Genomic DNA, 13,247 nt, shown 5'->3' on the forward strand with positions numbered 1-13,247 from the left:
AGAAACATGTATTGGGGAAAATAGAAAGATGCATTAGAAAGTGAGAAGGTGAAGTATCCTCGGAGAAAATTTGAATCCTATAAGATTATCTATTTTGGGACAAAGGGAGTAATGAAATTGATGTGTAAAAGCAGGTCAGGAACATCCACTAGCCTCTCTTGTCCATGCAGGTTTTTGAAGGATAGACTCACCACGGGAGTTTGTAGACAATGTCATCAAGATATAGAGATGCCAACAAAGTCGAGATAGACTCACCAAGCAGTCTAGACAACAGTATGCAACTAGCACTCCAAGGCCAAATGTTCGATTAGGGAACCTTTTGCCCTATTTGTCTACTATGCTTATGGTATGAAGTAATAAATTACATTTATGGATATCATTTAAAGAAAACTCAAACACATCCAATTACATAAGCATGTCATCAGTTATGTGAAACCGGAAAGTAGAAAATAATAAGAAAAACGATTCAAAGTAATGAAGACATGGAAAATAACAAAAATTATTCACTAGTGAACACTACTGCAGTTGGGATCTTTAGAGACGGCTGAGAAGCCTCTATATGTTTCCACCCCTAAAAAATAGAAAAAAAACTAGTCCCTCTATCCATAAAAGAATGCAACTACAGATTGTGTGCCAGCAAAAGTGATTCATATTTGACCAAATTTCTAGTGAATACTATTCACATTTATGGCTCCAAAATAATTTATTATGAAAATACATTTCATAATTAATTGAATGATATTTATTTGATATCATAAATATTGATATTTTTTATGTATAATTGATCGAACTTAGGATACTAAACTATGATACTGCGCTAGAATTGCATTCTTTCTTGGACGGAGGGAGTAATCAGAGACCCGACTAAAAAAACGCGTGGTTTATGGCTACGGGCAATCAAACCCACGACCTGCAGCCTCACATATATATCATCTAACCACTCCACCCATAAGTCACCCTAAATGAATTCAAATGAAAAAGTTTTCAACCGCAAAGTTTGTAGACACATCAAGATCTATAACTTTGATCTCGGCAATTTCTACATTTGAGGTCGTTTTAAAATTTTGAATTTCAAATGTTAGAAATTCAAATGTCATTTTCTTTGGATATATGATTTCAAATGAAAAGGTTGTCAACTACAAAGTTGTATAACTCTTCCAGTTCTTTAACTTTAATTTTGATTGTTTCTACATTGGAGGTCATTTAAAAAATTCAAATTAGCTGTGCTCCTTCTATTTTTAGAGACGGCTCTAGATCTAGCCACCTCCACAAATTGATTTTTAGAGGCAGCTTTAGATCTAGCCGTCTCTACAAATTATTTTTAGAGTCGACTGAAAATAGAGACGTCTCTAAAGATAGGACATTTGTAATGCATTTTTAGAGGCGCCTCATAGATTCTTTTTGTAGGGACAGCCGTCGATTGAGCTCCACTATTAAAAAAAGAAGTTGCTAAAAATCAGGGGCAGAAAACCTAGTAGGGCAGTCGCCATACCTTGAGTCCGCCACAAATCCCCACACCAAATTGGCAAATCGCCCCTCGCAGCCATGGGCGGAAGTGTAGAACTGCATAAGGTCGCTGGATCTAGAACTCTGAATATGAATGAAGGTCCGTTTGAAGAAGAAGGTAGTGTCGGTGTTTCGAGTTGTCACCAACAAGTAAATTTCTAATATTGTGTGTCTGGCTCGGATGGTGTGCTAAGAGGACACGAGGTTTATACTGGTTCGGGAAGAATGTTCCTACGTCCAGTTCGTTGCTGCTGCTCGTGTTACTAGCACTGAAAGTTCGTAGTTGGGGTTACAAACGGGCGAGAGAGGGACATGTCCTAAGTCTCTGATAGAAAGGATGAATGGGTGTTGAGAGCTCAATCGCTGCTTGGCTGCGTGTTCGGGGTTTGATGGATCGATCGGATTCGAGTCTCCTGTGGTGTGTTGCGATGAGTTTCGATCGTTTGTTTGATGCCCCCTAATGGGACACCCCGCTTTCCCTTTTATAGGCCAAGGGAAAGCAGGGGTTACAACGGAGGGAAAAGGGGAGAGCGAGAAGGAGAAGAAGTCCTCCAGAATCGCTGGGTCCTTCTTCTCTTCTATGCGTGTCCTGCCAACCCTGTAGACGTCGACAGGAACAGCTTCACGTCGTGGCCCTGTCCATCACTGGCGTCATGCGCAGGCGTTGTCTCCTGGTCGTGGCACCCCACTCCGTCCTGACGAACGTCGTGGTGAACTGATGCGCCTGTCAGTGCTCGTACGAGGGTTAGGCAGAACAGTACCAGTTCGCCCGGCGTTGTTCCTGAAGTGAATCCTCAGGTATGGCCTGTCACGGCCACGAGTTATATCAGGACATGCCGGTCACCTCCCTGGTGTCAGAGCTTTGACCCAGGCTCATACGCTTGGACCTGAAGTGGTTGGCGGTGGTATAGATCTCTGTCGGGCGAGACGGAGCCCCTGGCCTCGGGGTCGGGCGAGGCGGAGTTCCTCCCTAGAGGCCGGGCGAGGCGGAGCACAAACCCAAGGCTTTGACGAGGCGGAGCACAAACCCAAGGGTCGGGCGAGGCGGAGCCCGCGGCCTCGGTGTCGGACAAGGCGGAGCCACCCTCGGGGGTCAGGCGAGGCGGAGCCACCCTCGGGGGTCGGGCGAGGCGAAGCCACCCTTAGGGGTCAGGCGAGGCGGCCCGCAGCCTTGGTGTTGGGCAAGGCGGAGCCAACCCTCAGGGATCGGGCGAGGAGGAGCCCGTGGCCTCGGTGTCGGGCGAGGCGGAGCCAACCCTTAGGGGTCGAGCGAAACGGAGCTTGCGCACCTGGGGGTCGGTCGGAGCTATAGTCGCGCTTTTGACTGCTCGGACGAATCAATGTTGATGGTTATTAGCTCCTCCTCTTCGGGTATCTTGGTATTGGTCCCGGATAGGTAGCTACGATTCAAACAGTCAAAGATGAATCTGTTATGGCCTTTGGGCCTTGTGGGATGCGGTGGTGCTCGAAAACAGGTGTTGTGGCCACTACGCAAGGTGGAGTTGGGTGAAGCTACTACTTCCAGCTCCACCCTCCACCGGTTCTTTGTCTCAGCAGGTTTTTAGAGACTCATCCGATGAAACTGTTTCGTTTTACCCCCATTTGATAAAAACCGCTCCAAACAGCTCTCGGAGCTTGTGGTAGAGCCATGCCAAGATGAGGCCTTAGAGTTTACACTACACCTGTGTCTGTACAAGTCGGCTCGTTTGTTTTCTACGGACTACAGTCTGTCAGTTCGTTCTCCGTACCGACGCAGCAAGCCGTCGAACTGGTACGGGCGATGACTTCGCTCTGCTCCTGCAAGAAGGTGCAGACTTCCGCAACTTCGGCCAAACTGCCCTGATGGCCTGGTCCAACTTGTGAATTGTGACTTGCAGTTGCAGCCCTCCGCAACTCCACTCAGACCGCAGCTCCGCACCGTCGCACGGACGCACAGTAGGGCATCTGAAACCTGATTCCGCCCCCCGCTTTTGTCGATTGTTATTTGTTCAAATTTTTGGAACCAAAACGAAAGGACACGGGAAAGGGTAATGCCAAACAAGAGGTACATGTTGCAAACTTGTAATTAGCGTAATTTAATATAAAAATACTTTAGCACTACGATTATATCAATGGGTGTTGGTGGACTGTAGATATTAGGACCATTTGGTCTGGTGGCGGCACCACAAATGTTTTGGATGATGAAGTACATGTTCAAGAAGGATTAGAGGATTAGAGGAGGAAGACGAGGCCGCCGCCACTAGCGGGCCGATAACATCGTCGGTGAGCTTCGATTCCATCTCGCACGCACCGGCGGGAAACACGACAAACACAGCGCCGCGAATCTGCTCGCCTCGTAGGTTTTGCTGTTTGATTGCTGTTTGGACTCTGCAACACCACGCCTCGCCCCTTCTCTCTTTTAAAGGATCAGATTAGGGAACTGATCCGAGTCGGAGGGCAAATCTCAATCCATGTTAAATAATACGAGAGATTCTGTAACGGACCTGGACTCGAGTTCGCTCCGGATCCGTGCAGGTGCCTGAAACAGGGCGGATTACACGGTGATGATGAAGGCGGGGCGATCAGTCGCCGTGAACCGGCTCGTTCGACGGTGGCAGCGGCGATGCAGAGTGCCGATGAGCTCGTGGTATTCTGCACCGCGGCTCAGGCAGTTTTTTTTAACATGGAAGATATCTCCGTTACTCATAAACAAGTGACAAATCTTGGGCTACAAACGACCTGATACAAAACAGAATATTGTCAGTTTTTAATAATTATAAAAAAACTCAGGCAGTTTTTTTTTCTGGTAATACTATGATTAGGGTGTCCGTCCGAGTGTGGGCCTACGCACCGATCAGGCCCAATCGACCTGCTTCTCTCTACATTCTCTCCTCCATCTCTAACCCACGACAGAACCCCATCGACAGAAATCGGCTTCATCGCATCAGGCACCAGCCCCACTCCGCCTCGCCGCCACATCTATCGCCACGTCGCGCCCACTCCTCCAGAACCTCGTCGACGAGTCGGATATCTTCAGTGGCGTGGGGGACGACAACGACAACCTCGCTCATCAACACCGACCTCGACCTCCCTGGCAAGGACCTCGACCTCGGCGTGTGAAAGCTCCAGGCCATCATGGCACTCTCCTTTGCAGCGTGCCCGCGCTACTCGGGTACCTCGTCCGAGCAGCAAGGTGACATTTGTGCAATGCATGTTGCAAGCTTATGCTTCAAGTGTTTTAGATGTTTCATCTGGATGTTGCAAGTGTTTCATCTTGATGTTACAAAACTAGATCATGATTTTGTACATGTTGCAATGGCTATACGTGTATGTTTGAAGTGCATGTTCTAAATGTTTAATCTATTTTTTAGACATGCGTTGCAAGTGTTTCATCTGGATGTTGCATATGTTTCACACGTATGTTGCAAGTGTTTTACTGGATGTTGCATATGTTTGCAATGGTTTTTAAGAGTTTTCAAGTGTTTTGCAAGTGTTTCAAACGCGTATTGCAAGTGTTTCATCTAGATGTTTCAAAAGTATATCGGGATGTTGCACATATTGCATTGTGACTTACCCTGCCACAAGTGCCTACTGCAGCTGCTTGGGTGCCGTGCATGCGCATGGCGGAGCATAGGGGACAGAGTGCTGCTCGGCAGCGGACGCGGGAAAAGGAGGGCGATGACGGCAGGAGCGCAGGCGGTCCCCACGCGACATGCGGGTGCAGCAAACAGAGAGGGAGTGGGCATCTGGACAGAGGGGCGAAGTGAGGCGCAGTTTTCTGCAGACGCCGATGCAGGGGACTGCATGCACTGACATCCGTCCAGACGTCCGGCGCTAACAGTACCGTTTTTTCCGTACAACAAACTTGTGTAAGATGATACAAGTGACCCAAGTATACCAATTGAAGCGTCATTTGAAGCAGCTCGGCTCGGCAAGTCCTGTTCCGTTGCGCATCAGCAGACGAAGCCCAAGCCTATGTAGAGGGGCTTAGGCTGTAAAGATGGCAATGGATACCCACTCCCCTAAACCCGATGGGTTTTTACTCCATTAGGGCATAGACATGGGTCACTATTTATACCCATGGGTTTGTTAATGGGAAAAAACTCATACCCATCGGGTATGCGGGTATGGGTACGTTCCTGGTGTACCCATACCCGCAAACCTATGGGTAAATTTTACCGGGCTCCATAATGTATCCTATGTATTCTAGCCCAGTTATTATCACTCAACCTAGACCCAATAACAGCCTATATATAAATAGGATTGGAAGTTTGGAACCTAGACCACCTCACTTGCTCCCTTCCCCAATTGGCTCTGGTGGTCGCCGCCACAAATCCGCGCCCAGTGCCCGTTCTCCCCCAACTTCCCGACCCCAACTCCCAGCGACTCGAGTACACGTGTCCGCGGTTCCTGTCCCAACTTCCAAGCTCCGGGCGTCCGCTGTTAGGCTATAGTCGGCCATGGTGATAACGGTGACCACCGACGGCGCCAACGCCCCCATCCGCCCCTCTCACCCCCTCCTGTCGTCCCGAAGGGACGCCATCGCCAACCCTCATGCGACCGCGGATCCCGAGGTTGAGATCCCTGGGTCGCCTACTCCTCCGCTAGATGCTGCATTGAAGCCTGCAGTTTGTCGAGCACAGGCAATCGCGGGTACCCGTTACCCCCTCGGGCACGGGTATGGGTGTATATCTGTACCCGTCTGCGGGTATGGGTTTTTAACGGGCATGTTTTCTCTTCGCGGGGACGGGTATGGGTTGGTTATACCAAGCGGGTACGTACCTGTTGTCATCTTTATTAGGCTGGCTTCCCAATGATGTCTGGACCCGATGATTGTGGAACTAGATAGCACCAGGATTTTGACAGCGATGAAATCAAATAGCCTGGAGGGGTCTGAACTCCGGTAGATCATCCTCAAAGCGAAGGAATATTTGCAGTGTTGGTGGATTGGAAATTCCAAAATATAATGAGAGAGTGCAATTCGGTGGCTCACGAGCTGCGTCAATTAGCTCAGCGAAACAGTTATACGGCAACTTGGTTGAGACAGGCACCTGTGTGTGTCTTAGATCTTTTGAACGATGATTGTAATGTTTAGCTTGGTTAAATAAAGTTCTATTTACCCCAAAAAAAAAAGCGCCATTTGAAACCGCTCGGGCCTCGGAGCATGGAAAGCACCAGGAACCTTTTGGGCCATTACAACAAGCTCGTGCTCAGCGGCCCAGATGACAAAACTGGACCTATCAAAAAAGGAAAGATGACAAAACTGGCCCAAGTGGCAATTGAAGCGGCTGAAAACGAAGCAGCAGCCTCTCTCTCGCGCGCGCGCGCAATTGGCGCTATATAGACACGGTGCTCTTGCCAAATGCTGCTATCCTCACGGTGACTAATTTGATGCTATTTTCTTATGACCAGAGACATTACGTGTTACTTGTTGGTTCTTTTTATTTAAGAATAATATTTTTTCTTTATAATGCAATTTTATCCTTTTATTAGTTGACAAAACATCTAATCTAACTTTTCAAAACATATATTTTTTTGCTTCAATGGTAAAAGAAATATTTTTATAAACACGTGCATGTCGCACGTGCATTTCTACTGGTATGTTTTAAAAAAAGAAAACGAACACTGAAGAATGGTTTCAGTCTTACAGAGATTACGACACAACTGACGGAGATGCCGCCGGCTGCTGCTATCCCTGTCTCTGACACAGACTCGTCCACGCTTTTCCTCCATGATTTGCTCTCTCGACTCGGTCAGTGACTCAGTGTTTTTGCGTCTCAAGGACAAATACGTAGTATTTGTGATCGCAACTAAAGCCTTGTTTAGTTCGCGAAATTTGGATTTTGGGTCTACTGTAGCACATTCGTTTTTATTTGACAAATAGTGTCCAAACATTGACTAATTAGGCTTAAAACGTTCGTCTCGTAATTTCTCACCAAACTGTGTAATTAGTTTTTCTTTTCGTCTACATTTAATGCTCCATGCATAGGCCGCAAACATTCGATGTGACAGATACTGTAGCAACTTTTTGGAAATTGGGTAGCAACTAAGGGCTAAGCACAAGGTAATGAGTAATGTGATAATGCTCATTCCATGACCATGACACGGGGGCACATGGTGCTGGTTGGTTCAGAGCAAGCACAAGTAGGCAGGCATCTGCTAAATTACAAGGAGATCTGTGCCTGGTCTGGAGTACTCTATCTATTATAATAATCACCGGGATTCACAGGCCGTATCAGATGACCCATCGGTGTTTAGAACACTACTACTAACACCGCAGGGATCAGTAGCTCTGAAGAAATCAAATGGTTATTAGAGAGAAAATTGCATGTTTGGGACTCCAAACAATGCGCTTTGCAGATTTAAGACTCCAAACATTGACTTCGTAAAAATAGCCCTCCAAACGTGGGACTCTTGATTTCCATAACATTAGATGTATTTCATCTTTTTTTTATTCCTAATACATGTATTTCTCTTCTAATCGGACCATTTTGCCCTTCTAGCCTTACGTATCATTGATTGAGCGTTTCATCTGCACGACGTCCATCTCTCCTTTGTCGTTCTATCCCCCTACACCCTAATCCCCGATGCCGCCGTTCCCTCCCCAACCACGACGCCCATGGATGGAGCACCACCCGACGAAGAGGATGGCCGCCCGCTCGCCATGGATGGCCAAGCAGCCGCAACCCTTGCGGCCTCTGGCCTGGCCGAGCTACCTGAAGGCTTGGACACGTGCGGCAGGGCCTGGACGCACTGGCAAAAGCCATGCCCACTACTCTATTTTTGTGAATTTTTACTGTATTTTAAGTCCAGCGAACATGGCCAGGCATGCCCAGGCAGCGGCCAGCCCGTGAGGCCACAGGGGCAAAATCATCCATCTAGGTCACAAATACATGTACAAAGATTTAAAAAAGAGATGAAATACATCTAATGTCAGGAAAATCAAGAGTTCAACGTTTGGAGGACTATTTTTACGAAGTCGATGTTTGGAGTCCTAAATCTGCGAAACGCATTGTTTGGAGTCTCAAACATGCAATTTTTTCATTATTACACGTTTCAGGCTTCAGTTTCTTTTCTTGCCCATTCAATTTGCCCAACTCCCATCCTTGTAAATGAGAAATTGGCAACAGGGTTACCGGTTACGTTTCAGGCATCAGTTTGGAGCAGCACTATTCGGCCTATAAGAGTCACGCCTTGTGCCCATGTCCATCCTTCTTACAGAGCATTTGGAGATTTGCCTGTTCTGTTCCCCTTTTCATTTGGCAACTCCAAGCCCAGAAGCTCCAAGAACATCATTTGAACAAGGTACCGTATCTAGAAGCAAAGCTCATCGCGTTTTACCCATTCATTCGTACGAATTCCATATTTCCATTCCACGGGAACAATCCAATTCAGCTCAACGCAAGCTGTTCACAGACAACTCATCATCTCCGGTAGTCCGCCTGCCATCTTGCAGCGACTTTCTTTATCATTTTGCCCGTTTTTTCTAGCAGAAAAAAAAATGCAATCTTGACCACAACACCACACGGCTGGCGCCTGGCGAGCGGCGACACGTCACCATATGCGACTATTTATTCCCTGTCTATTTCTCCCCCACATATCCCTCTCCGCCTCCGCCGGGGCCCTGCCCATCGCTCCCTCCTCTGGCCGGCGGTCTGGCCTACCACCAAGAACATGCTGCGGCTGGCTGGCGGCTGCGGCCACACTACTCAAGTGTGAACAAAAAGGTCCATGCTTCTCCCCCCTTTCGCTTTCTTTTCCGCCCAGCCCAGCCATGTAAAAGCAACAGTAGCAAGTAGGGCCTTGTTTAGATACACTCAAAATTCCAAGTTTTTTCACTCTCTCTCCATCACATCAATTTTTAGCTGTTTGCATGGAGCATTAAATGTAGGTAAAAAAAATAACTAATTGCACAGTTTAGTTGGAAATCACGAGATGAATCTTTTGAGCTTAGTTGGTCCACAATTGGACAATATTTATCAAATAAGACGAAAGTGCTACTATTCATCGGGTTGAAATCTTTTCACGATCTAAACGAGGCCTAGATCTTGGATTCGTCTCATAACTTCATCAGGAGTAATAAACGCACGTAGCAGCAGGAGTAGGTGGGCAGCAGGGAGCAACCTCCTCGTGGTGCCCTGCATGTTTCACAGCTCTCCCACGCGTTTGCTTCAAGCATTGACCGGGGACCGAATCCATCGCCTGTTCGCTTGATCGTATTTATACAGTGTTTTTCTCTTCCAACCAAACAGCATCAGCCAGCTTATAACCGCAGAAACGATCAAATTCCACCTGCCTGTTCTTGACCCCTTCCCGTCATCTTCCCCACCTGTCTCTGCAGGAGCTTGCGGTTTGAGCCTTGAGCGCGCGGGTGTGGCGGTGGCGGCCGTGACCGGCGCCGGAGATCTTGGGTGCGTGCGGGATCCTGGGCTGGACTCTGTTTCTGAAGACGCCGCCCGCCACCCTGTTTTTAATCCTATAATAAGGTGAGTTTGGGCTTTTGGTGCTGCTGCTTCCTTGCTTGTGCTGAATCTGCTCTATTTGTTTCTAGTTCGTAATATGTTTCAGTTTGTTGATTGATGGATCCAGTTGAAGTTTGGAGATGAGGTTTCTTTCCTAGCTAGATCCTGCGGCATTTATGAGACCATGGTTGATTGGTTCTCCTTTTGATCTGGTCTTGCTTGGTTTAGTAGCGACCTCTATTTCTTTCTGAATGCACCTGTTACCACCGTAACATAACTATCCTGGTGAAGCATCCAGTTTTCTCTGTCTTTGCTAAAAAAAAAGGATATAGGTAATACAAGCAGAAATCATCTTGGAAAGACGGATACATGTGACTGGTTTTCTTTTGCTGCATATGTTTACCGAGTCCATTGCTCTGATGAACTGGATAACTGATCTCCTGTACCATTGCAACATGTACCTTTGTTTGAATTGGAAGTCATTATATCATATTGTTATTAATCCAACTAACAGGACTAGCTACCTTCCAAGGATTTGTACATTAATCTCTTGATTCGGATTACCTTCAATAGTAGGCTGCTGACATTATTGTCTATTACATGCTGATGCCGCACTATTCTAGCCTTGATTACTTAATGCTGAGTTCACCTCAAATATTGCCGTATTTTTTTTCTGTAATATTTGTGACTGCTACAATTACTGTTCCTGGTGCTGCACATTCTCAATTTTCAGAGAGTTTCTTCAACCGATACCACTTCTAGCTTCCCTCAAAGATTTGTGAACGATGAAGCCGCCTTTGGAGAGGAACCCTACTAAGAAGCGCCACTCTTGGTGGTGGGACAGTCACATTAGCCCTAAGAACTCGAAATGGCTTGCAGAAAATCTCGAAGGTAAGCGAAACAACAGCCAACAGATTTGATACGTGCTATTTTTAGATTTAAATTTGCTACATTTGTTATTCCTGGTACTTGGTACTAGTCAAATTATGTCAATGCATGCATAGGTACAGTACCATTTTCTGATTGCCTATTTCACAGAGTCACAGAGATGAGCATAAATGAATAATAAACCAAAGGGAGTGCAATATTTATACTTCCCATAGTACTCTGTTTTCATATGTACATACAAAATATCTTAGTTACAGTAGGGTCTTCTGATCTGAACCCATGGCCAAGAATGGGATGTCATGTAAATGATGTGTACATACTTTCCATTGCTAGTTGTTGTTCGGTTTGTATTGGTAAATGTGTATAGCCTTTTGTGAGTGTTCCTGGTAACTGGTAACATAATAAAAAGAAAACAGGAGTACACGTTTAATTTTAACAGAAACTGGCAGTGGAGTGAAAGTAATGCTGTTTTTGAGTACGTGCATATAAGAAATTGTGTATTTCCTACTGTATGATACTGTTTTTTTATGCTTTATCCATTCTTCCCTGAACTCAAACATGCAGAAATGGACAAGCAAGTGAAGGAAATGCTCCAGCTGATCGAGGAAGATGGCGATTCCTTCGCTATGAAAGCACAAATGTATTACCAGAGGCGTCCAATGCTCATCACCCATGTCGAGAATTTCTATCGTATGTATCGTGCTCTAGCTGAGCGCTATGACAATGTAACCGGTGAATTGCGCAAGAACATCCCTACAAGGCTGCAATCGACGGGATCTTTAACCAGTTCAGAGTATGGTTCTGAGCTGCAGAGGTCACCCTCACCATCTCCTGAGCCATTACAGAGGTCATGGACAAGGGAGCAGAGTCCTAGAGCTGCTGGCTTTGACTTCTTCCTGAGCAACAGGAACAATGACTCACTTGCCTCCAGGAAGGAACCTGAGGACATGGCCTCACAGTCAGAGTCTGATGCGAAGTCTGAAGATGGTGAGGATGATAGCATTGCCTACACGCTGCATCAGAGAGTTCTTGAACTAGAGGACGAACTCAATACGACAAACCAGAAACTACAAGATGCAAATGAGAAGCTTGAGGTTTTGGAGGAGAAGAGCTTGAGGTGCCATTGTGACTATAAAGTGAATGGAAATGGTGCTGAGAAAACTACAGAAGTTTCAGACAAAGAGAGGGAGCTGGAAGCTGAAATTGTCAATCTCCAGGAGCAAGTGGATTCAGCAAGAAGGCGATTTGAAGAGGCATTGTCTGAAAGAGATGGAGAAATCAGCAAGTTAAAACAAGAGCTTGTTGATGCTTCTGAAAAGTTGCTGCAAGAGAAGCACGCTAATGGCTTGCAGTTATCTGAGCTGCAACAATCAGTTGAATACATCAGGTCCAAACTAGAGAGAGTTTCTGAAGAGAAACTACTGGTTGAGAACAAGGTTAAGGAGTTGGAGGCAACAAATGCTGAAGCTGATAAGTACGGTCACGAACTAACCCAAGTAGCTGAGAAGCTTTCAGAGGAGAAGTTCAGGCATGAAGCTGAGATTCTCACGATGCGGCAGAACATTGAAGACCTGAAATCCAGAATCGGGAGCCTTGCTCGAGAGAAATCCCTGCTTAAATCATGGTTTGAGGACCTGGAGCAAGTTGTGGGGCGAGGAAGGAGCATTTTTGCCGAGTAACCAAGTTTTTATCCAAAACATCAGTAGCTAGAATTTAGCAAGCTAGCAACATTTTATTTTATTTTCTCATACGCATACCATCTTGCGAAATTAAGATATGTCAATGTACTTCCCATTTCCTTGCTGGATCTTTACTTAGACGTGATGGATATTGGATGGTGGTGATGTACTGGCAATATATGAGATATTATACTGAACCGTACTCCACGGCAATAAAATTCCCATGGTGCGTCTAAAAGTTCTGTCTCAATGCACGTTCAGTCCAATTACTGCTACTGTTCGTATTGTTTGGAAACCACTGTTTATTCCTAAGGGCGCTTCAAATGTTCAAAGAAGCTCCGGTGGAGACCTGAGGCGCACATCATTCGTGTGCAGGGGAGGATGAATGTTGGTGGGGGTGCTCACTGTCAGCATCGCCAGGGGAGCGGAACCTGAGTCAGCCACTAGCCAGGAGGACAACGGGGGACCTGAACGCGTCATGGGCTCCTCGAACCAGACCGAACCTGAACCAAGGAGAAGCGGCCGAGTCCGACGCGCCAGTGTGCGGTTCGGTGGACACAAGTGGGCGTGAATCATAGACTAGACACAGCTGCGCCTGTGTGATTCACGCCGTGGGCCAGGGCTCTGTATACATACGAACAGAGAGAGACAGAGGAGAGGACAGACATATCTGAACCAAAAACAATACGAAGCTTCCTTCTCCAGTTATCTGATGAGTTTCTTCTTTGCTCCC

The 13,247-nt window shown here is 46.6% G+C and overlaps 1 protein-coding gene across 1 annotated transcript; it reads left to right on the forward strand.

The window, feature by feature from the left end:
• Positions 1 to 9,102: 9,102 nt before the first annotated feature.
• Positions 9,103 to 12,759, forward strand: LOC136451549 (protein NETWORKED 4A-like). Its single transcript, XM_066452248.1, has 4 exons — positions 9,103 to 9,212; positions 9,827 to 9,971; positions 10,681 to 10,838; positions 11,400 to 12,759. The coding sequence occupies exons 3-4, from the start codon at positions 10,733 to 10,735 to the stop codon at positions 12,512 to 12,514; spliced, it is 1,221 nt and encodes a 406-aa protein (XP_066308345.1). The 5' UTR covers positions 9,103 to 9,212; positions 9,827 to 9,971; positions 10,681 to 10,732; the 3' UTR covers positions 12,515 to 12,759.
• The last annotated feature ends 488 nt before the right edge of the window (positions 12,760 to 13,247 follow it).

The sequence above is a fragment of the Miscanthus floridulus genome, chromosome 5 (assembly GCF_019320115.1).
Source record: "Miscanthus floridulus cultivar M001 chromosome 5, ASM1932011v1, whole genome shotgun sequence".
In the NCBI taxonomy this organism is placed as follows: domain Eukaryota; kingdom Viridiplantae; phylum Streptophyta; class Magnoliopsida; order Poales; family Poaceae; genus Miscanthus; species Miscanthus floridulus.